Source organism: Impatiens glandulifera, chromosome 1, assembly GCF_907164915.1.
Source record: "Impatiens glandulifera chromosome 1, dImpGla2.1, whole genome shotgun sequence".
Classification (NCBI taxonomy): Eukaryota; Viridiplantae; Streptophyta; class Magnoliopsida; order Ericales; family Balsaminaceae; genus Impatiens; species Impatiens glandulifera.
In genome coordinates, this window is record NC_061862.1 from 161107974 (window position 1) to 161132114 (window position 24141).

The following is a 24141-nucleotide window of genomic DNA, read 5'->3' on the forward strand; positions in this document are numbered from 1 at the left end:
ATATTACATATTTAAAAGTAATTAATTGTTTCCTATAAAAAAAAAAAATTCTAAACTATTTCCCTAAAAGTACAATATAATTAAAACTTATTATAGTAAATATTTGTAACTCATAATTATATAGACATTCTACAATTCTAAAAGTTATTGTAAAATTATTCTTTAAATCAAAAATAATTTTACATTTATAGAGTTATTTCAATATAAATTACATAAACACGAAATCTTAACATTTAAAAATAACAAAATTTAATTTAAGAAATAGATTTTAATAAAGATGTCCTTCTTTCGTCTCTATCTACCCAACAAAATAGCGCCGGTGGATTTTGTTGTGATCTCTTCTCAAACTAGAAAGAGAAAGAGAAAAATCATTCATTAGTTTCTCTCTCTAAAATTAAGGATTTCCAGAGCTTTCTCTCTCTACCCACCTCTCAAATCAAACCTTTCCATCTTCCTCAAAAGATTTCCAGACTCTTTTGAAAAAAGATTTACTTTTTAGATCGATTTTGCAACAGATTGTATAGAGATAGAAATAGTGGATTCAGTTTGATGAGATAAGGAGAAGAATGGATTTCTGGCCGGAATTTCTAGCTAGTAGTTGGGGAAAGGAATTTGTCGCCGGTGGGTTTGGTGGGGTCGCCGGAATTATCTCCGGTTATCCACTGGATACGCTTAGGATTCATCAGCAACATTCTCCCGGCGGCTCTGCTATTAAAACTCTCCGGAATATTGTTGCCGGCGGGAAGGGACCTCTTTCTTTATATAGAGGAATGGCTGCTCCATTGGCTTCTGTAACGTTTCAGGTTTTGCATCCTTTCTTACTTTCTCTCTCTTCTTCTTGATTCTGTATATCTATATTATCTCTATATTTGCTATTTTTATGCATAGTTCCAAATATATTGTTTTATATTTTTGTTTCTTTGTTTATACAGAATTTAATAATAATGGAAAATGGTTTATATAATTGAAAATAAGAAAGTAAAATAAGTTTCGTACGTTTCTTTACCCATCACTTTTCAAAATTAACAATATAAAAAATATAAGGGTATGTTGGATAATAATTAAATTGGAATTGGAGTTAATTATAATTATTAAATTTGATAAATTATTTAATATTAAGATTTATAATTATAATTAACAAACAAATATAATTTTTTATTTCTCAATTTCATTATTTTAATTTGTTTTTTCAAACAAATAAATTAAGTGTTCCACTCATAGTTATTTATTTATTAATTTAAAATATTAAAATGTTAGAACAAAATATATATATATATATATATATATATATATATATATATTTGATATTTGATATTTAGTAAGGGCTCTTTTTTAGAAAGTGGTTTATTTTAGTTTTGTATCAGTTTTTCCTTAAAAACCTTTTGTTTGATTAAGAGTATAAAAAACTTATTTTTATTAAATTATCTTTAATCTCTATATTTTTATTTAATAATTAATTTATATTAAAAGATTAAGGGATAATTTTAATATTTTAATAGATAAATAAATTAATTAGATAGGTTAATTATTGGATTTTAAAATAAAAACTTAATTTTATTTAAATAATCAAAAATCAAACAAGTCCTAAGTTAATATTTAAAATATGTATATTTTAAATTTAGGAAATTAATGAATATATATATATATATATATTTATATATATATATATTTTTTTTTAAATTTAGAAAATTAACATTCAATTTTTTTCTTTTTAAGTTGAAACCTATACAACAATTTTGACACATATCCTAATAAATTTTGTAATCCTAATAAATTTTGTAAATCAATATTTTAATTCATTTGAATGTCAATTAAGTTATAATTATAATTATAGTTATGATTATAGTTATAGTTATAATTATAATTATAATTAAAATTTCAAATCCATTTTCAATCATCCAACAAACATAGCATTATAAATGATTTTTGCACTAATTTTCAAATTTAAATCTATTACAGAATGCAATGGCCTTCCAAATCTACGCAATTCTATCACGAGCATTCGATTCAACATCACCAACAATAAACCCATCTTCAAATCCCCCATCCTACAAAGGTGCACTCCTCGGCGGTATCGGAACCGGCGCCATTCAAAGTTTAATGTTAACACCAGTCGAGCTCGTGAAAATCCGCCTCCAACTCCAAAGCATAACATCACAACCCAACTCAGTCACCCTCAAAAGCCAAACTGGTCCCATAAACATCGTAAAATCCATCTTAAGAACAGAAGGATTGCGAGGAATCTACAGAGGATTCACCATCACAGTTTTAAGAGATGCCCCGGCTCATGGTGCTTACTTTTGGACTTATGAATATGCTAGAGAATGTCTTCATCCTGGTTGTAGAAAAACAGGACAGGAGAGTTTTAAAACAATGCTGATGGCTGGAGGATTGGCTGGAGTTGCTAGTTGGGTTTGTTGCTATCCTCTTGATGTGATTAAAACGAGGATTCAAGCACAACCGATAAGACAAGAACAACGACAATATAGAGGAATTGTCGATTGTTTTCGGAAGAGTGTTTGCGAAGAAGGTTATAGAGTGCTTTGGAGAGGATTGGGAACTGCTGTTATGAGAGCTTTTATTGTTAATGGAACTGTCTTCACTGCTTATGAAACTTCTTTAAGGTTCATCAACAACAACAATGGTAATAACAATTGACTAATTGGTAAATTAGTGTATTTAGAATTAGATTTCTAAGAGGATATTTGTTTGGGAATTGAGGTTATGAGGAATTTAAATTGAATTTGTGATTAATTCCTCTAAATTGATTGGAATGTAGATTTGGATGTTAAGGATATTTGTTAGGTATAACATTTTTTATTTATTCTAAATATGATTCATTTAAATCCAATTTTGAATAAAACATTATGTAGAAATGTTATTTATTTGTTTTTTTAGATTTTGTGGTTGAGTTAAAAAAAATAACTTAAGACACTTTTTAGTTTTCATTAAATTGGTACGTTTAGAACTAATTTGAATAAATAAATGTTATTAAATTTATTAATATTTGTAAAAAGATTACTATTTTATCTAAATTAATATAAATATAAATATTTAAAAAAATATTTTTTTCCCAAATCCAGATATACTTGGGCTATTTTCAAAGTATATGATTTTTTCATTGTTTGATTAAATTTTTTTGGAAATGATAATTAAAAAATGTATAAGAATTTAGGTTAATTATCATGTTTATTTTAAGCTGGAATTGCAAAGATTTAATATAAACCTATTAATAAAAAATGAGCAATTTTTGTGACTTGTTCTAACTACAAGTTAGCTAGATTGATTTGGTAATGGTAACACCATTTTTAGTTGTTTTTCTCATGTCGACGTTTCAAAACAAATTGTATTTAATATTTAGACTACCAAAGGTTCAAATTTGATTATAATTTTATCTATATGAAATATTTTAAGATAATACAATTTTTTATCTATCTTAACACCTTTATATTTATAGTTATAGTAAAAATGTATTTTTTTCTTCTCATATTACGGATGTTACTCACAGTAAAGTAAAGATAAGGTAACTAGTGAGATTCTAAGCTCTCACCCCTATGTAGCGAAGCTGCTAACTATAGCGCAAAGCCGTATCTCTTTGGAAGATCCAAAGGGTTTATCGATCCCAGGGAGTGCAGATCCATAATAGGTATATAGAAATTACTGTACGTCAAATAACCTCAAAAGTGTTGGTTTCAGAAGACGGAATGTCGAATGTTTTTTTACCCGGGGAACTTATCGACACCCAGATTTCGCCAACCTTGTCAGCGGATGTTGGGAGAATTCATGCGACGTCCTTGGTGCCATCGCCACTTTCAAAAAGAGAGTGAGTTCTTGGAACAAGGAAGATTTTGGACACATTATTACCAAGAAGAGCATGCATCTCTTCTGTTTGCGGGCAGCTCGAAAACCTGACTTCCACAAGCAGAGTCAACGAGTATAGAAGAGAAAGTTTACAAATATATATTGAATTACTCCACTGCGTATCAAGCTTCAAAGAATATCTAAAAAAAAGATAATCCGCATACAATTGATAAAAAGCATATCACTACCGAAGGCTTCGGAAGTGGCTGGCGGCCTAACTTCAAGCCGGCAGAGGATGTTATCACCAAAGTTGCAGCATGGGTTCGCATTCCAGGACTGTCTCTTGAGTACTTTGAAAATTTGTTCATCCGGGAAACGAATTGGAAAGGTGCTCCAGATTGATTATACTACCTCTTATGCTGAGCGCGGTCGTTATATTCGATTGTGTGCAGAAGTTGATCTTACTAAGACTCTTTTATCTAAGAGAAGGGTTCACCAAACGGAAACTCGCGCTACAACCAAAATAATAAATTACAAGACTTTCTAAGTTCTGGGATGGAACTATCTAACCGAGCGAGATGGCTCCTTCCCTTCTATATCTATCTTGCTTGACCGGGAAGAGAAGCAAGCTCTGCGGGCCCTGCTTTAACCTGTCCCCGTCCCTTAGTAGCGTTGACAAAGAAGAACAGTCGATTAAAAGACAACGAAGATTATTATATATATGATATTCTATATTATAGAGAATAATTAAAAAAAAATGAATATTATAGGTCGATTTTACTTATGGGGTGATAGGCTTAGTAGGGCTCGAACCTACAATATCACCGTTATGAGCGGTATGTTTCAACCAATTAACCGTTACTACTACTGTGATCGGTTCAAATTGGTTTTCTTTTTACCAATCATCCTGGTCGGAACATTTATATATGTTATCACTAAAATTTTATATACCTAATTTATAAATTTAAAAATAATTATTTTAAATAAATAAAATCAAAATATAATTAAATAATTAATTAAATTAATTATTATGATAATTAAATCTTAATTAATTAAAAATAATGACAAAAAAAAAAAATAATTTGAAATAAATGTTATACTCATTTTATCTCAAATTAATTTTAGAAAAATAAAAAGGAATTAAAATAAATAATTTAGGATAAATGTTGTATCTATTTTATCTCAAATAATTTTTTTATTAAACCCAAAAATACAAAAATAAATGAATAAAATAAATTTGCAAAATATATGTCATATTTATTAAAAATATTTGGTATATTTTTAAAGTTGAAAACAAAGCCAAAATGGTAAAAAAAAAATTCAAACAAACCCTTAATTTAAAAAATTAGCATAATCATGTGTGGCCGAAATTTGAAGAATCCATGCAGTATATCATAGTTTTCAAATGAACGACTTAATTCAACGCCTAGGAATGCACAGTGTCGCCCGCTGTAACGAAGGAAGACGTGTTCGCGAAGTAGTGGATCACCAAACGGTCGCTCCAATGATGTTTCCTCCAACACGGACGGAAGGCTCGAGCGTTGAAAGAACTTAGACGAAACGCCCAGTGTCCGCGCGCGCATCCATAAACGTCGTCGTTTTGACACTCCCTCGACTCTTAAATGAGGAAGCTTGAAATAGTGTCGTTTCACCTGCATCTTTGTCTTCCTCGTGACAACGAATAGATAAGTACGACAACCATTTTTTATTTTTCAAAGATGAAACTTTTTCGTTTCTCCATCTTTTGATTTCGTTCAAAAGGTGAAATGATCACCCTACTCCGGTGATCATTTCCTCTATACTTGGAAGCATCATTATAACTTATATCGGCAACTAGCTATAAAACAGTCAAAATTTCATCAATGGTTGTTTGACTTATTCTGATCCACTTGCTTTACAAACAAACTTTGGGAGGCTATAAGTAGCCTCCCTTAAGCAAACCGAAGGCAAAAGATCCACTCTCAAGCCCTCAATCAAGCTTTGAACAAATCCGTCATTAAAACTTCAAGCTTTTTTTTTGGAATTTTGGAATTTTTGTGCAAGGCTTTAAGGCTCTAGTTTTGGCATTCAAAAAGCTTCCCTAAGAGTTAAGGAGTGTTCTCCAACTCCAAGTAAGCTTCCAATCACACTCTACTTCAAATTACCAGTTTGAATTGAAGTTTTTATATTTTAGTTTTGACAATTTTGTATACTGCATAGTTATTCAATTTCTTGATTGAAAAACGATCATAGAATCATTTATGAGCTTTCTGTTGAAGTAAAACTCAATCAGTCAACTTAAAATAAACCCCTAAATTTGAATTTGAAAATTTTTAATATCGGGTTTTCTATTCTTGAGTTATTGCTCAAGAACAACAACCCATAAAGTTTCCCAACATATTTCTAATGATGTTAAAAATCTATTTGGACCAGTTCCAATCCATCCCGATCATGTTTGATAAAAAAAATTAAAAATAAAAATTTCAATTCTTAATAGGTCAAAATGAACAACTAGTGTTCATGTTTTTGTTTCATTCAACCATATGAAGAATAAGAAAGTTATGGATAAACTCCTTACACTTAATTCAATCCTCAAAACCAAACACACGTTTTTTGTACAAAAACCATTTGGTTTAAATGGAACCTCTTCCCAATTGAATGACATATCGGAATGATGTTCAAAATGATCCTGAGAACTTTGTAAAGATTCTCATGCCCTTGGAGCAAAGTATCTGAGCTTCAAACAAATCACCAAACATACAGTTTGATGTTCTTGAGGACCGAGAAACCTAACTCAGATTTAGCCTTAATTGATGGGGTCCGACCAAGGATTCTAGCACATCGATTGAGAATCTTCGAACCTCGATCGAGGGGGTCCGATCGCCAAGCCTCGACTAAGGGAGTCCGACCGAGGATTCCCACACCCGACCGAGAATCCCCGCATCTGATAGGATTCTCGCATCTGACGTAAGAACTTATACACCTCGACCAAGATCTTCAACACCTCGTCCGAGGACTTCAGAACCCGACCAATAATCTTTGCACCTCGACCAAGGGGTTCCAACCCAAGACTGAGGGTTTTAACCCTGGACCGATGTAATTCGCACTTAGGACCAATAACACCGGTCTTAAGGCCTATTTGGTTCCACTTTTAATTTTCAAAATTATTTTTATAATTTTAGAAACACAAATTATTTTCTAAAAATATTGAGAAATTATAAAATGATTTCAAAATATCTTTGAAATATTTTCACAAAAAATGTTTTGATAAGGGTTCGTTTGAGATTTACTTTTAAACCCTAATGCATTTAAAACTGTTATTCTTCAGGTACGTTCCTCCTCATTCGTAATCAGTTACAAATACCATCATTTAAATATTATTGTTACAATTTTTAAATACACGAAAATTTATGCATATCTAGAACTAGAAGAATAATTGGTAAAATAAAACGTTATACAACAAATTTTCGAAAAGTCAAGATTTTATAAAGTAGATACCGTTTTTAACGGGTATGGAGGATATAGAGCGAAAGCCTTTTCTCGAGTATCACCAAACTACGAACAAAAAAAAACTCTTGTTAAAATATGTTTTTATACATATACTTTTTTTATTGATTTTAAACTAAAAATCAACTCGCGACTCTTTATCAAATAAATAACCTTTTAAATTAATTATTATTTTTAATTAATTTAAATATTGATTTCTAAAAAACAAATTTTAATTTGATTATTTCAAATATAAAAGATTATTAGAAATTTAATTATAAATTAATTATTTTCATAAATAATTTCGAAAAGTGGGGATATATTTTTTTATAAATTTTTTAAAAGTAATTTACAAAGATTCTTGTCACACAAATTAAAGTTGAAATTTCTCGAATCTTAAATTTTGTTCAAAGACAAAAGTTTTCGGGGTTAGAAATATACAAAATTTCATTATCAATTTGTATATTAAGTTAATTGATTTAAAATTTCTTATTTCACCCTTTAAATTCGAATCATTTTTTTTACTCTTTTAACTAATTTTTAGAATAAGATAAGATGATGTTTCATTTTTTCTTTTCAACATTTCAATTTGAGTTGGTTTTTTTATTTTGTTATGTTTGACATTTGTTTAGTCGGATTAGATTTTTTGTCCCGTATTTTTATAATTCGAATAATATTCTTAACTTTTGGTGGGTCGTTTACTGTTCATACCCGCTTTTTTAATAGTAAAAGAGATAAAATTATCAGATCTAGAATTGTTTCTCTTTTTTTAATGAAGAATTTTTTAAGTTGATATTTCATTTGGAGACCCTCTAACAAGTATTATTCATTGATTTTACGAGGTTTTCATTATTTTGATAGTTAGTTATCAATGACTGGACTTCTTAAAGCGTTGTTTATCAATCAATGAATAATGACAAATTTCAGTGCTACTCAGAATATTTGATAGAGATTTTCTAACACCACATTTAGATGTGTAATGGTTCGATTTTCAAGTTATTCGAGTTTTCGGTTCGGGTTTTTCGAATTTTTATTTTTTAAGCAAATTCGAAACCGACCCGATTTGAATAAATTTGAATTCGGTTTATTCAAATTTGGTGAATTCGAATTCGGTTCGAATTCGGTCGAATATTCAGTTTAGACCATATATTGAACATCCCTATCTATAAGAAAAAAGACTTTTTCTTAAAAGAGTTAACAAAATAAATAAGTTTTAAATTTTTTTTTATCTATTTAAATTATAAAAAAAATATAAATCACGCAAACTAAGCTTAGTGACTTGCCGTCAATATTCAACAATTGAACGACGACAATATATGGTGGTGGAGAGGTGTTGATGACATTGGTGATATTACTAGTGAAATAACTAGATAAGTAAAAAATTTAGATATTCTTAAAGTTAGAGATGAGGTGGGTAACTAGAAGGACCACAAAGGCTACGAAGGTGGACGACTAGAAAATTGGAAAATGAATTAAGGGATTATGAATTTATTAAATTATTGGACTAGATATTAGGGATTTAATAGGAGACCCATAATAATTTAATATATAATATGCAATAAATTATATAATAAAAATTGAATTTGGTTTTCTGTTTGGTTTTCGAGTTGAAACTTAAACTCGAAAATCAAACCAAAAACCATATTTGAATTCGAATTAGTTTAGAATTCGATTCGAAAACCGAAAATGTAATTCGAATTCGGTGAATATAAATTCTGTCAGATATTCGGTTCAGACCAAATATTGAACACCCCTAAACGCATTATTAGTTTGTTTAACTTGCTATATTTTTTCTCTTATTTGAAAAAAAAAAAAACTCATTTATATTTTTAATAAAAATAAAATTGAAAGTAAAAGAAATTACCTAACTTGAAGAAGGGACATAATTTTGAACCAAACATGCTTCCATGGTCCCTACTCTTTTACCTCTTGTCGATAGAATTCAAAATCTAGAAGGAGAGAGAGGACGCAGCAGGTCCCCCAGTTTGAATTGTTTTTCACTATTGCTGTGAATAATGAATGATCCGACCGAGTGAGTCGCATCCATTGAATATTCGTGAAGCTACTTCAATGTCACAAATCGATTAGAAATCCGATTCCTTTCCTTCACATATTGCTTTTCTCTCTCACACACAAAAACTTGACTCATTTTGGACTCGATTCAAGTTTTTTCAATTAATTTAATCAATAGACAGTGACATCTCAAGGATTCTAGACCAAAGATCTATACTTTATAAACCCCAACAAAGTTTTCAACAAACAGATGAACGCAATGGGAAGGCAGCATCAAAGATCCAGTTCATCAAATGCTCATCACCAGCGTCAATACTCCGATAACTTCCTAGACTCTTCCAACGGACGATGGCTCCAATCGGCAGGTCTTCAACATCTCCAATCTTCAAATGCATCTATGGGTTCCCTTCAGGTTCCAATCTCATCTCACAATATAGTTTATATCATTAGTAAACATAGATCCAACGCTTACATTGTTTTCACTTTTCAGGACTTGGGTTACTACGGCGGATTGCCTGGTGGTTCCAGAACGTATAGGAATCTTCAAAGGACTTTCAGTGGAGGAAGTGATTTTTTTCAGGAACCTTCCACACCATCGAGTCAGAGACAGAGTAGAGAGGATCCGGAATCTCCGAATGAATTTAGTCCTGGATTGTTAGATCTACACTCATTTGATACTGAATTGCTTCCTGAGGTGTGATTTGATTTGAATTGAGATGCATTTCTTATTTAGATCTTCTGATATTAGTTAATTTCTGATCTGTAGATGCCTTCATTGGGCAATTATGATGTTGTTCCACCTCTATATCGATCTATTCGTGGCCGAAGCTTTGATGATGCTGAGCCATATATTGTAAATAACAAACAGACGAGTAAGGCTCATGCTGCACCAGAAAACATTGTCTTGAAAAGTTTTGCTGTTGATAAAGATAAAGGAAGTAATGTAGCCAAGATTAAAGTTGTGGTATGTTTATCAATTGATTGGCATTTACTGTTTTCAGAGATGATATTATCTTCCCTGAAAGAATCAATCTAATGGCTATTGCAGGTGCGGAAAAGGCCATTAAACAAGAAGGAGCTTGCGAAGAATGATGAGGATATAGTAACAATAGAGTCACGTTCTAATTCTTTGACTGTTCACGAGACTAAGCTGAAGGTTGATTGGCTCAAACTCAAAGTTTGTTATGCTAGATTTTCTTTCTATACTTTAACTTCTTGTTTATGTTACCGATTGCTTCAGGTTGACCTAACTGAGTATGAGGAGAAACACGGGTTTGTATTTGATGCTGTGCTGAATGAAGAGGTTTCAAATGATGAAGTGAGTGCGGGATTGAACTAAAATGGGGATGAAAATCAAAAGACTATTACTTTAGTTTACCATGTAGAGAATTCTTATAAACTTCATTTATTCTTATCAGGTTTATCGTGAAACTGTGGAGCCAATAGTGCCTATAATTTTTCAGCGAACAAAAGCAACTTGCTTTGCATATGGCCAAACAGGTATTCTCAATATTCATTTGAAGCTAATCAATTACAAACATTTTTAACAATACCCTTGTTTCTTTGTTTCTTTGTTTCTTCCCTTTTGGTGAAAAATCTGTTTCTTACTTAGCCTCCTTCCAACCTTTAATGATAACTTTAGGCAGTTCATTGTTCATACCATCCATATATAATGTTTTGATCAATGGTTCCAATTCTTCCAATAAAGGGATTTGTAGAAATGAGAAATTCAACATTACTCAAGGATTGTATCATTGCCTAACATTTTCTCTTCCTAATTGATGTTCAGGCTGATGAGATAGTTATTTGTGAACTTATTGAGCACCACATAGTATCTATAGTTTACGGCTAGGACTTTAACCCAAATTTGGTTAGGGAGAAGAAAGGTTCCGAACGAGATTTGTTGAATCTTGCATATTCAGTGTATTTGGAAAATGCTATTTCGTCACAATCTTTTTGTGGTTTTGTATAAAAAATTTCCTAGATTGTGATGCAAATTGTTTTATGTATCATGGTCCATATTATTTTGTGATTTTTTTGGCATCATTTGGTATAAAGACTAATTTTGGATAATGGTCTCGATTAGAGTGTGTTTTTTGTCTTCATTTGGGTATAGAGGTTTTTTATATGGGTTAATATTTTCTACCTCAGGATCCAATTTATTTTTTTGGATGATTTTGTTTGTTATTTACAAACATAACAAAAATGAAAAAAAAAAGCATATCAAAACAGCCTGTAAGACCAATTGGAAACTTTCATTGTAAATGTGAAATGTTTATGTAATTTAGTTCAAGAAATTACACCACTTTTCTTGCTTTCAGGTAGCGGAAAGACCTTCACCATGAAGCCTTTACCTCTTAAAGCATCTCGCGATATTCTGAGGCTTATGCATCATACATACAGGAATCAAGGCTTTCATCTATATTTCAGCTTCTTTGAAATATATGGAGGAAAACTTTATGATCTCCTTAATGAGAGAAAGTTAGTTCTACTAACACATTTGTCAACTTTATTTTCCTACCGACTCTTGAGATTTGTATGTTTCTTATGAATAGAATCCCCTATGCAGAAAACTTTGCATGAGGGAGGACGGAAAACAACAAGTTTGCATTGTTGGTTTGCAAGAGCACAAAGTATCTGATGTTGAGACAATCAAGGATCTCATCGAGATAGGAAATGCAACTAGAAGTACTGGCACAACAGGTGCAAACGAGGAGTCATCTAGATCCCATGCCATACTTCAGCTTGCAGTTAAGAGGTCTGTTGAAGGCAATGAGTCTAAACCACCTAGAGTGGTTGGAAAGCTGTCCTTCATTGATCTCGCTGGAAGTGAACGCGGTGCTGATACAACTGACAATGACAAACAAACAAGGTTTGTATATTTATTTCACTTGCGTAAGAGTGTTGAACTAAGAAACTCATTCTAAATTCTCACTGAACACATCTTGATTGGAGACTTTGGTCTCAGAAACCCACTCAGTGTATAGTTAAAGTGGTAAGATTTTGAACTAAGAGACCTTGATTGAAGTAGGAGGTTTATGGTGAGGGGAAAAAAAGCTGATCGAAAGTCATAGTCTCTAGTGGGCTTTAGTCGAATTTGGTTACTTATTGCAGATTGGAAGGTGCAGAGATCAATAAAAGCTTGCTTGCACTGAAGGAATGTATTAGAGCACTTGACAATGATCAAAATCACATCCCTTTCAGAGGAAGTAAACTAACTGAAGTCTTGAGGGATTCATTTGTTGGAGATTCTAGAACTGTCATGATATCTTGTATCTCTCCGAACTCGGGTTCCTGTGAACATACTCTCAACACGTTAAGATATGCTGATCGGTAATTCTTTGTTCCTCTTTCACACCAACATAATGTATTTTTTGCAGATGAAATACTTTTTTCTTAGTTTTTTGTGCGTGTATCGTTTAGGGTGAAGAGTCTTTCGAAAGGTGGTAATAATTCCAAGAAAGAGGCAGTATCGTCCATCCCAACGATGAATGTTAAGGAATCAACCACAGCTGTTTCAACCTATGACGATATTCATGATTCGTGGCCTGAACAAGTTGGTAGAGAAACATATAATGCTTCTGAAGATTTCCAAGAGCCTGAAAAACCGATCTGGAAGAAAAGTGCGAAAATTGAATCATCAAATGTATCAAATATAGAAGATAATAGGATGAGGAAAACCAACAACATCCAGACAAAACCGAAGGACCTGCCAAAATTTGAAGCTAAGAAATCTTATGATGACAACGATGATGACGCTGATTTGAATACCCTATTAAAGGTAAGTGAATTTTGCTAGAATAATTTATTTACATAATGAAGTCTTATGCATTGTGTTTTATGGATCAGGAAGAGGAGGATCTTGTGAATGCACATCGCAGACAAGTGGAGGAGACAATGGATATAGTTAAAGAGGTTTGTACCATCAAAAGAGGAGAATAATTCACATTTTCAATCGTTTTCTTATTTGAAAAAACAAAGTTATTTATTTGCTCCGATTATTCTTGCAGGAAATGAACCTATTGGTGGAAGCAGATCAACCCGGAAACCATTTGGACGACTACATATCAAAACTAAACTCGATTTTATCGCAAAAGGCTGCTGGCATTGTACAATTACAAACACAGTTGGCGCGTTTTCAAAGACGTTTGAAGGAGCATAATGTTCTGTTTTCTTCTGGGAACTAGGTCTTAAGTAAAGGATTTCACCTCGATTCCATTATTACGAAATCATCATAGTCATTTATTTGATTTGCACTATGTTGCGGCCTTTGAAATGTATTGTATTATTAACTCTGTAATATTATCATTTATAGTGTTGTAGTTATACTCTAAAGATAATATGGTTGTAATTGGAATGATACCTACTAAGCTGTATATTAGATTGTGGTTTCTTATTGGGTTGAACTTTTTTAGGCCATCTTTGTAATGTCAATTTTTCTATGTAAACTGTTTGTCTCTGTTTGATTCCAAATTAATGTTTGGCTGATCTACCTACAATATCTATTTTAAACTTATGTAAATGACCAACTCTTTAAGATACAATCAAAGGTTCCCTAACGTGATTAAACACGTGCAACAAATGTGTGATTAAGCTCATAAAAACAAATATTTAAATATTTAATTTTGATGCTCATGGTCAATGTTTAGGTCAAATGAATTGAAGGAAATTCTAACAACATTGCGGGCAACTATAAACCAATTCTCATCATCATGTGGTGGACGATTTGAAAAAAAATAAATAAAAGAACATTTTTAAAGGGAAAAATTAAGGGTACGATCATCTCACAAGATTAATATTACACGCGTTCGTTTCGGTTTGAAAAAAGAGCTTGTACGGAATGGAATTAGAATTTTTCGATCTTATTATAAAATTGTTAAATTGTTTTCTTCTTTATTAATTTTTTTCTTTTTTTCTTTATAACGTTTGAACACATCTTACGTTCGTATTAATAAAATTGTCTCTTACCAAAAAATTTTTTTTATTGTTTTGTTTAATTATTTTTTAATAAAATGTTAACTTTTTTTTTGAAATCGAGAGTGAACGAAAAACGTTCCAAAACAGTTTGCAATAAAGAGAAGAAAACAAAAATACATCAAAGTTAAATTTTCGATAAGCTCGAGATAATCTCATCCGATGCACACCCCCTTTTTCTTGATTATGCAAAAGTTTAATGAATAAAACCTTTAATTCTATAGTCCCAAAACACTTCTCAAAAATTACTATTATTTCGTTTTTTCCATAATATCATTAATATTGTTTTGTTTAATCTTATTAATATATTTTATAATAATAATAATAATAATAATAATAACAAAAATATTTTCTTTTCTGTTTATTAAAAAACAATTACTTTATTATAATTATTGTTATAGAAGTAACAAAAGAGTTTATCAGAAGATTAGTTAGCATCATAACGAACTAAACTCTCTGAAATATCTTTTTAAGTAGCTTTTCCCGCCCAATTATAACCGTCAGATTCATTTATACAATCACAAAGAGAGATAGAGAGAGAGATTGAGAGCAGGTTTGAAATGGACTTCTTCAGGAAACTGAGTTTCATGGTGTTTCTTCTCTGCGTTTTGATCTCTCTGAAGAGAGAAAACGCCGAAACGAAGAAGAATCCTATGGCTGTAACACAGTTTATTTCTGATACTCCAATGATCGATGAAGAACCACCGACTTCTTCCATTAATTTCATTTCCTCTAAGCCTATGACCTTGGAATCTGGATCGCTGGAATACGATTTCTACCGTGAATCCTGTCCTCTTGCCGAGAAGATCATTCGTGCTGGTGTCCAGAATCTCAACGCTGAAAGATCTGGTGTTGCTCCAGCTCTATTGCGATTAGTGTTTCACGACTGTTTTGTTGAGGTTAGTTCTTCATCGAATCTCTCCTTTGTATGATAGATCTGATGCGATTGGTGTTTTCATGATTGTTTTATGGAGCGATGTTAATTCTTAATGTATTGTCGTTATAGCTGATAGATCTCATGATATTGATCTACCTATCCTGTTGGATCATCATAATCACTGATTTTGCAAAATGTATTGATTGAGTATATTTGATGACTTATAACAGGGATGTGATGCATCTGTTTTGTTGGATCCTTCAGATGGAATCGAAAGTGAGAAAGAGTCACCGCCGAATGAATCATTGAAAGGATTTGATGTGATTGACATAATCAAATCTGAAGTTGAAGAAGCTTGTCCAGGAGTGGTTTCTTGTGCTGATATTCTTGTTTTGTCTGCAAGAGAAAGTGTAGTCTTATCAGGAGGACCATTCTATCCTCTGCAAACGGGAAGAAGAGATAGTTTATTGTCTTTCGCAGATATTGCAACTTTCGAGCTTCCTAGACCTCAAGATGATCTTCCAAAAGCTGTTGCAACATTTGCATCTAGAGGATTTGATGAACGAGAAACTGTCAGCCTCTTAGGTGAATATTCATTAATTTTTATATCTATAGTCTATACTAATATTTGTATGCAAAGGACACTTTCTTTGAGATTGTTTGTTATATGTGAAGGGTCTCACAGCATTGGAAGAATCCACTGTAGTTTCTTCCTCGATAGACTCTTCAACTTTCAAGGAACCAATACATCTGATCCATCTGTGAATCCTGAGTTCCTCAATATATTGAAAACAACATGCAATGGCAGCCACAACCAAAACATTCACCACAACTCATTCACTTCAACTCCTTCATTGGCACCATCAGCTGAAAGTGCTTCTCCCCCAGTAGAACAGCAAATGTTTGTGGGTGGCTCAAGTTCACCTTCTCCATCAATGATGGATGCAGTGATGTCGATGGAATACGAAAGCCATAAAATGGGATTTGGGACACAATATTACCGCAGGCTACTGCAAGGAAGAGGTATCCTGTTTGTTGATCAGCAGCTAACAGCAGGAGAAGAAACTGAGACTTGGGTAAGAGCATATGCTTCTGATGTATCCCTTTTCAGGAAGGACTTTGCTCAAGCAATGATGAAGCTATCAAATCTTAGGGTATTGACTGCATCAATGGGCCAGATAAGGACTAATTGCTCAAAGGTTAAGTGAAACTTCTTTGCTTTTACCCATTCATTCCTCATCATTTAGTGGTGTAATGATCTTAGCCTGCCTAGTTTAGGTGCATGTAGTTGTGATCCTTTCTAATACTACAATACAATGATCAATTTTCCTTTTTGTAAGATTCAAATAAATTGCAGACATCATAATAGGGCATAAGAAGAAGAAGGGAGTATATGATTGAAGTGAAATCTAAACTTCAGTCATTTATTAATTGCATAACATGTAGATTAAATAGTACAATTACAAGTCAAGTAAGATAATACTTTACACACATCACCAATTTAATCTTACAATTCACAATGATTCATGAAATACTTTACACACATGACACATCATCAAGAAACCAATACAACATATATGATTAGAAGCACAATTCACCTTTTCCCTTTTAGTTCGGTGGGGAGTTAATCGTCGTTCTTAAGAGTCTACGAGCTCGATAACGGGTTAGTAACGTGTTTATATTTTTTCATTCTTATTTTCATATTTGGTGATTTTATTATTTTTATTTTCTCATGTCTACTTATCATTTTTAATATACATGTTGTTTATTTTTAATTAGCTGTCTGTCATCCATATGGATTGAATTTTCCAACACTAGATTCATTCACATTCTAGATCCATTCATTTAGAAAAGCAATCTCATTCAAACTTATTGTTAGTCTTTTGATGTGAATCTCAAATAAACATATGCATTCCTTAGAATTGGGTGCCTTAGATAAAAAAAAAAATCTTATTTTTCAGAGTTTAAATAGTTATATTTTATGTTTTATTTAATATATATAATAATTTTGATTAAATTTAAACAATGTAACCTAATTTATTTAATTAAATTAAATGTTAAAACATCTGGTGGTATAAGAACAAAACTTGTTGATGCTATTTTTTTCTTATCCTAGCTGGCCTTAATAAGAAAAACTAAAACGACATTTTACAATAATATGTAACAAAGTTTGAACTAAATAATGAGATCACATTAGGGATGAGCAAAACAAAAAAAGTAAAGTAAAATAAATTGAACCCATGAAAAATTTACCAAGCCAAGTTCTAGTTCATAATTTCATAATTGTAATCATGACTGATTTGATTGGTTTTAAAAATAAACAAACCGTATATATACGTTCTTATATATATTTTTTAAAATTTATATTCTTTTAACCTAGTGATAAAAATGATGAATATAATTTTTGGGTTCAAATCTTAACTCACATGAATTTTTTTATTTTTTATATTTGATTTTTTTTTTAAACTCATTATTGTTTAATTAATATTTTATTATATTTTCTTTTAAGTTAAATAGTTATTTTATTATTTAATTTATTAAATTTATTTTATTACAATACTTAATTAAAATTTTTATTATTTAATTTATTATATATATATAATATATATATATATTTATATTTGTAATTTTTTAACGATTAAACCGATAAATCGACCAAATCAATATTATAACCGACTAAATCGAATTGACGTTTAACTGTCAACCGACGAATAAAAAATTGAAATACCAACATCAACTATTAGGATTAATTTTTCGATAAAAAAACGACCGAAACGAACCATCTATATCCCCTCCTATATCATATCATATATATATATATATATATATATATATATGAATTTTAATATTATCAAAATCCAAATAAATTAGGGGGGAAATATCCTATAGAAACTTTTTACAATTTATGAAAGCATCATTCAAAATATAGAAAAGAATATTCCATCAACCTTATTATTGACAGTACTTTTATGCTACTTCTCTTTTCATTGTATAAAGTCTATACAAATTACTATTTTCTCATTTTCAAATTTCAAATTAAAATATTCACATAATTTATCGTATATATTAATAAAAATAAAAATAAAAATAAAAAATAATATATGTTTAACCAAAATAATAATAAAAAATAAAAATAAAAAAGTATATATGTATGTATCATAGCTGGCCTGTCCAAGCTAAGCTGGAACCAGAAGGGGAATACGGGGGTTGATGGTGTAAAAGTTCTGTCATCTGGTTCCTTTCTCAGAGCTCTCCTCGTTTGACTGTCTCTAGTTCATCGATCCAAACTCATACCAATCCAATCTATGGCTTCTCGTAGGCGTATGCTTCTCAAGGTTATAATTCTCGGCGACAGCGGGTAAGACTTAAAAACACCTTCAATTTCAACCATTCCAATGATGTTGTCTGGTCGTCGTAGATCTGAAACATTTTGTTAACTAAGAATCTAGATTATTTATGTTACTTTCTGAATTTGGTCAAAACATGTCTGTCTGTAGAATTTCAAGCTTTGATTTCGTTTGTATTTTAAGGTTTGAGGTTTGATTTGCTGACATGGATATATCTTTCATCTTCTTCTGGTAGGGTCGGGAAGACGTCATTGATGAATCAGTAAGTATCATGTGGAGCCCTACATTTCTTTTGTTGGAGTTCTTGGATGTATTGTTTTATTTATTGCTTGATATTTATTACTCTGTAGGTATGTGAATCGTAAGTTTAGCAATCAGTATAAGGCTACTATTGGAGCTGATTTCCTTACTAAAGAAGTTCAGTTTGAAGACAGAGCTTTCACTTTGCAGGTGAGCTTCCTTTAGTTAGATTTTGATTGGATTATTTAATTGGTATGTAATGTCAGCACTAGATTCTTTTCTTAAAGATCCTTAAAAACACATTAAGAGAATGTATTTGGTGACCCATTGAGTGTTATTGTTTGACACAAAAGGATAATGAGGTTAAATTTCGTGCCATTTTCTTTAGGGTTTAACAACTAGATGCAAACACTTGATGATTTGCAGTGAACTAAATGTTTCTGTTGTATATGGTCGGTCCTATATGCTTGAGATGTAATGGCTAGATATAATAAATTCTATTCATGTGGAAATGTCAGTTTGGTGATGGACTAAATGCCTCACTTCTACTTTCAATTTTCATTACACAAGTTGTTATACATTGGACTTTTCAGTATTCTTAGTATAGTAATCCATCCCTGCAGATATGGGACACAGCAGGACAAGAAAGGTTTCAAAGCCTTGGTGTGGCTTTTTATCGAGGGGCTGATTGCTGTGTTCTTGTCTATGATGTTAATGTGATGAAGTCGTTTGAGAATCTTAACAACTGGAGGGAAGAATTTTTGCTTCAGGTACTAACTATTTTGGTTAAAAATTCATAAATTTACTGAACTAACTATTTTGTTCGTTTTTTGGGGTCTTTTAGGCTAGCCCACATGACCCTGAGAACTTTCCATTTGTGGTCCTAGGGAACAAGGTAGATGTTGATGGTGGCAACAACAGGGTGGTATGTTTGAATCATTTTTTGACATCAGAAAATAACTTAAAATATTTCCTGACTTATTTTGGCTACTGACCACTGTATACATACTGCTCTCTGAATTTCAGGTTTCAGAGAAGAAAGCAAGGGCATGGTGCGCTTCTAAGGGTAACATACCTTATTTTGAGACTTCTGCAAAAGAAGGCTTGAATGTTGAAGCTGCATTTGAGTGTATAGCCAAAAATGCCCTGAAAAATGAACCTGAAGAAGAACTGTGAGTTTCTGATAAAATTCATTGGAATTGTTTGTTACATTTTATTCATGATTGCCTACTTTATATGAAACATTGGTTTTGCAAATTGAGTTCTATATCGAAGACTATTTCAAAATAGTTGATTGAAGTCCTGAAGGAAAAGAAAACTCAGTTTTGAGTGGTAAAACATTCTATCTGGAGGTATAATATTTAGCTAGTAGACAACCCTTTTGGAAACACTTTCTGGTTTTTTTTAATCTAAATTCAGATCCAGATGAGAAACCACCCATACATTTTTTAATATGTGTCTACTGTCTAGTATGCTTTCAAACAAGATATAAAATAAGTGTTTCCACATGGGATTGTCTTCTAGCTAGGGAAGGGTATGGGTTCAAATCTTGCAATTAATTGAAGCATCTTTGTTTGATCGAGATGAAGTACTTGCAATTAAGCAATACTAAAACAAATGTCTTCTGGTGCTGATATTATATGGCTCTTGACAACATTAGCTATTGCTTTGAAATGCCATAATATGCGAAAAAGTCTCAACTGTTTTACGTTTCATATTGTTGCATGATAGATATTTGCCTGATACGATTGATGTTGGAGGTGGCGGAGGCAGGCAGCAAAGATCCACCGGTTGTGAATGCTAAATTAGCGCTTGCTCCTAGTTTGATTTTCGATTTCAGAGTGTATTCTTTCAGTTTGTGGTTTATTAAGCTGAACAATACTATATTGTTTCTTTGTCGAAATTCTATGCTTCTTCATGCATTGCATTCTTTGTAAGTCACAAAGGAAAAACTGAGAAAGGATTGAGAAAACTTTATGGCATTGTAAGTTATTAATTCTATAGTATTTCAAAATCATATCCTTTAATCTACAAGGAAGGCTCACATTTCAACACGCATAAGTAAAATAACTTGATTCAAATACTGTAAAGGTGATATTAGTTTTTGTGCTTTAACAAAAATGTTGTTATAGTTCATCATTCTTCTGCTGGTTTTTGAGATTCTTGTTGATAACTACTGCCAATTCTTTCAAGCTAGATTTTGTGGACAATTTGATCTGCACGCAACAAACCTAGTTATATTAGGGGGAAAAAGGTATATACTAAGTTTTGTTAATGTATATTTATTGGGTAATAATTTACCGGATTGGATTTGTCTGTTGCTGGGTAAAATAGGATCGTTGGGTAATCTTCCACCTGCAACAAGAATGGGTAACTATAAATCCGACAAATGATGTTATCTATTGGCTATGTTTGAAAATAAGGAGCCAACCTCTAGTTTTGGATGTTCATTGACAGAAGCATCTATTCTCGCGAAAATTAGTGTGTCCAATCCTTTGAAATGCTTTGCTAACTTTTCAACATTCTTCTTTACAACATCACCATTCATGCACCAAGGCGTGTGTACCTAAAAAAAATATTATTATAAGAGAAAATGTGTAATTTGGTTTTGCATTAGAGATTTGTTGAATCACATGAATTAACCAAACCTCAAGAACAATGTTGTTTGGACTGCTTAGAACCAATTCAGTAAAAGTCTTTCCAACGATGACATGAATGTTTTCGGTTTCTCCTTCCTGTCATATACATATTTCATAGACAACTCTCGTCACCACATATTCAATCCGACTTCTACACCAATATAGTTGAGAGATACTCACATTGCTTGGTATTGGCTGGGACTTGTAATAATGCGGCTGTGTACCTTTCGCAAGCCTCGCACAAAATTCCTGCAAGAAAAAAGCCAATTGATTGAGAAAATTGAAAAGAAGAACAAGAGTAAGTAAATATGGTTCTTCAACTTACTTCTATTTCGCTTGGTGTTGGATCTGCCTCTAATAAATATTTTGAGCTAATTTCATTATTAAAAGCAGCCACCTGTATTTCAGTAAAGATAGAACTTGTTCACAGAAAAAATCGATATCAAAAGTTTCTGAAATTTGTGGAAACTGGAAACTTACGACAGTCTCATCTGAGCCTTCTATCCCAAGCATAGTAAGGAAGGGCTTAGCAAGATTGTCCTCATTTATATCAATATAAATAAACATTATCTGCAACCAAAACCAAACCAAACGATATTGAAAACCTCTCTAATCTCTAATCGTGATCGTTTTTTACTGAAAAACTACATACCTTTGATCTGAACTTTCTTGCAATCTCTCTAAGGGGTTCAACTAAGCTCTTAAAATCATCCTCATTTGCAAAAACATAAAGCTGGAGTTTGATCAAACTAGAGTAAACTTTAGCAGAGTTCAATTCAGTCAGTATTGTGACTAATGGGAACTTGTTATAGTTCACAAACTGCAATATTCCATCAACAGTGACGATTCCATCTGTACCAATAACCAAAACACAGAAAAATTTAAAACCACATCCAGCATAACCCGAAAGAGACAAGGCTTTACTTACTGAAAGAAGTGAATTTTTCTGCCTCGTTTTTTACAAGACCAATGAAAAGATTGTCAATTTTAACATCCGGGAATAGAATGTTGGCGACATCTAAGTTGCTTGTTTCTATAAATTGGATTTCATTTTCTGCTGCTGCAGCTTTCACAAACTCTTCGTATTCAGATCCCTATATAGATAGATCATATGAGTATGTATGTCAATAATTGGGCATGAAATAATCAAAATATAGAATTTAGCATATACCTGAAATTTATCAAAGAACCCAACAACAAAAATGGAATGCTTGTTTAGAAACTGATTTGCATCACTAACTGATCCAATTCTTTGGATAGGTACACCTGTCTTCTTCATTGACCAAACCACAATTTCTTCCCTGCCCATGCCAGATAAACCAAAATTAAAGGATTTGATACTGAAATTGAAAAGGGTTAACTGAACTTACGAAGTGAATCCACCAGAATAAGGCTGAGATGTGCCATTAACAAAGAGAAGAAGAGTGGGAACCCCTTTGATTTCAAGAGATGATGCAGATTTTGTATGACGATCGATGTCGATCTTGGCCATTAAAAGAGAGCTTCCAAGATCCTTCAATGCCGTAGCGGCCTCAGCGAAACGAGGCATAAGCTCAGCACTTCTAGGACACCAAGGAGCATAACCCAGAACAAGAATGAATTCATTTTCGTCAATTACCCTTTTTGTGTTATCACTATTAAGTTCAATTACAATCCTCTGGGCCTTGCTCAAAAGCTCTGCTTCGGATTGCTTAATGTTGTTTCCATTCTTCTCTTCTGACTTTCGTTCTGAATCTACTTCCTCATCCAATGCTATCAGTTCGTCAAAATCAGCTTCCAAATCTTCGTTATCAAGTTGGGCATTTACAGATGTGATCGCGGAGGTGATGAAAAGGGTTAGAATGAGAAAGAGGGTTAGAGTAAAAAAGATGAATCTTGAACTTGGTTTAGGGTTAACCATGATCATCTGTCTGGTTGGAATTGGATCTGCAGGAGAATGAGAAGAAGAAGATGGAGAATGGACAGTCCAAATTAATAGATTCAGGGAAATGGGTTGCAGCCGACACCCATGTTTATATGCTTACTGCTAATTTTGCCCTTTTGCTTATTTTCCTAGTATATAGAGAGATTATGTTTTGTGTCATATTACAAGAAAGATTATGAATTTGTTGCATTCCAAAGAAGTTATGTATTGAAATTGAAGTTTATTTGGATGAAAATAACTAAGAATATAGAATATTTAGTTAATAAATGGATAGATGTAATTTAGAAGAAAAAGATTCATGCATGCAATATTATGTAAACTAGAGTAATTTAAATATATCAATAAAAAAGTATAAAGTATCATAAAACATACCAACAAAACATATTCTCGAAAACACAATAAAATTAACTATTAGGAGAACAATTCAACATAAAAAAAAATTAGTGTTAACGAGTTCGAAATTTTTGAGAAGATCAATGAGTTCACTTACATAGCTTATCGATTTTTCCGAAAAACCTCATCGATGTCATAATAATAATAGCATTATGAAGTAAACGAAACAGTGAACCACGATCACTAAATATTTTACGTAAAGATGACAATTTAAAACCGCTCTGTCGTAATTGTTTCGAACTGAACCAATTGATGTGGTTTTTCTCTATTTTAAATGGGTATCGAGGAAAACCTAAAATATGTTGACTAGGATTTGAGACGGGATGATATTTACATGCCCACACATTTCCCCGAACCCCAAACGGTAACAAATTCAATTATTACCTTTTCTTTTTTCACTAAAAAAAAAAGCTTTTTTTCTTCTAACATTCACATTATTTCTTATTCTTCTCTTTACCTCATTATCCT

The 24141-nt window shown here is 32.0% G+C and overlaps 5 protein-coding genes across 5 annotated transcripts; 4 read left to right on the forward strand and 1 right to left on the reverse strand.

Moving 5' to 3' along the window:
* Positions 1 to 346: 346 nt before the first annotated feature.
* LOC124918718 (mitochondrial arginine transporter BAC2) lies at positions 347 to 2857 on the forward strand. The gene is made up of 2 exons (XM_047458766.1): positions 347 to 803; positions 1960 to 2857. Exons 1-2 carry the CDS (start codon positions 567 to 569, stop codon positions 2656 to 2658), a joined length of 936 nt encoding a protein of 311 aa, XP_047314722.1. The 5' UTR covers positions 347 to 566; the 3' UTR covers positions 2659 to 2857.
* Positions 2858 to 9490: 6633 nt separating this feature from the next.
* Positions 9491 to 13696, forward strand: LOC124920503 (kinesin-like protein KIN-13B). The gene is made up of 12 exons (XM_047461002.1): positions 9491 to 9691; positions 9770 to 9973; positions 10046 to 10243; positions 10328 to 10435; positions 10520 to 10597; positions 10698 to 10779; positions 11601 to 11760; positions 11849 to 12151; positions 12394 to 12612; positions 12703 to 13060; positions 13129 to 13194; positions 13290 to 13696. The coding sequence occupies exons 1-12, from the start codon at positions 9530 to 9532 to the stop codon at positions 13464 to 13466; spliced, it is 2115 nt and encodes a 704-aa protein (XP_047316958.1). The 5' UTR covers positions 9491 to 9529; the 3' UTR covers positions 13467 to 13696.
* A 1063-nt stretch (positions 13697 to 14759) lies between these two features.
* Positions 14760 to 16434, forward strand: LOC124918720 (putative Peroxidase 48). The gene is made up of 2 exons (XM_047458767.1): positions 14760 to 15152; positions 15361 to 16434. Exons 1-2 carry the CDS (start codon positions 14814 to 14816, stop codon positions 16336 to 16338), a joined length of 1317 nt encoding a protein of 438 aa, XP_047314723.1. The 5' UTR covers positions 14760 to 14813; the 3' UTR covers positions 16339 to 16434.
* A 1868-nt stretch (positions 16435 to 18302) lies between these two features.
* Positions 18303 to 20744, forward strand: LOC124920505 (ras-related protein Rab7-like). The gene is made up of 7 exons (XM_047461004.1): positions 18303 to 18488; positions 18713 to 18739; positions 18828 to 18927; positions 19341 to 19487; positions 19562 to 19642; positions 19744 to 19889; positions 20449 to 20744. The coding sequence occupies exons 1-7, from the start codon at positions 18436 to 18438 to the stop codon at positions 20519 to 20521; spliced, it is 627 nt and encodes a 208-aa protein (XP_047316960.1). The 5' UTR covers positions 18303 to 18435; the 3' UTR covers positions 20522 to 20744.
* LOC124920504 (protein disulfide isomerase-like 1-6) lies at positions 20700 to 23342 on the reverse strand. Its single transcript, XM_047461003.1, has 11 exons — positions 22727 to 23342; positions 22528 to 22657; positions 22285 to 22450; positions 22009 to 22208; positions 21837 to 21926; positions 21682 to 21753; positions 21537 to 21605; positions 21366 to 21452; positions 21149 to 21283; positions 21019 to 21072; positions 20700 to 20933 (listed from the first exon to the last, which is right to left on the reverse strand). Exons 1-11 carry the CDS (start codon positions 23260 to 23262, stop codon positions 20844 to 20846), a joined length of 1629 nt encoding a protein of 542 aa, XP_047316959.1. The 5' UTR covers positions 23263 to 23342; the 3' UTR covers positions 20700 to 20843.
* Positions 23343 to 24141: the final 799 nt, after the last annotated feature.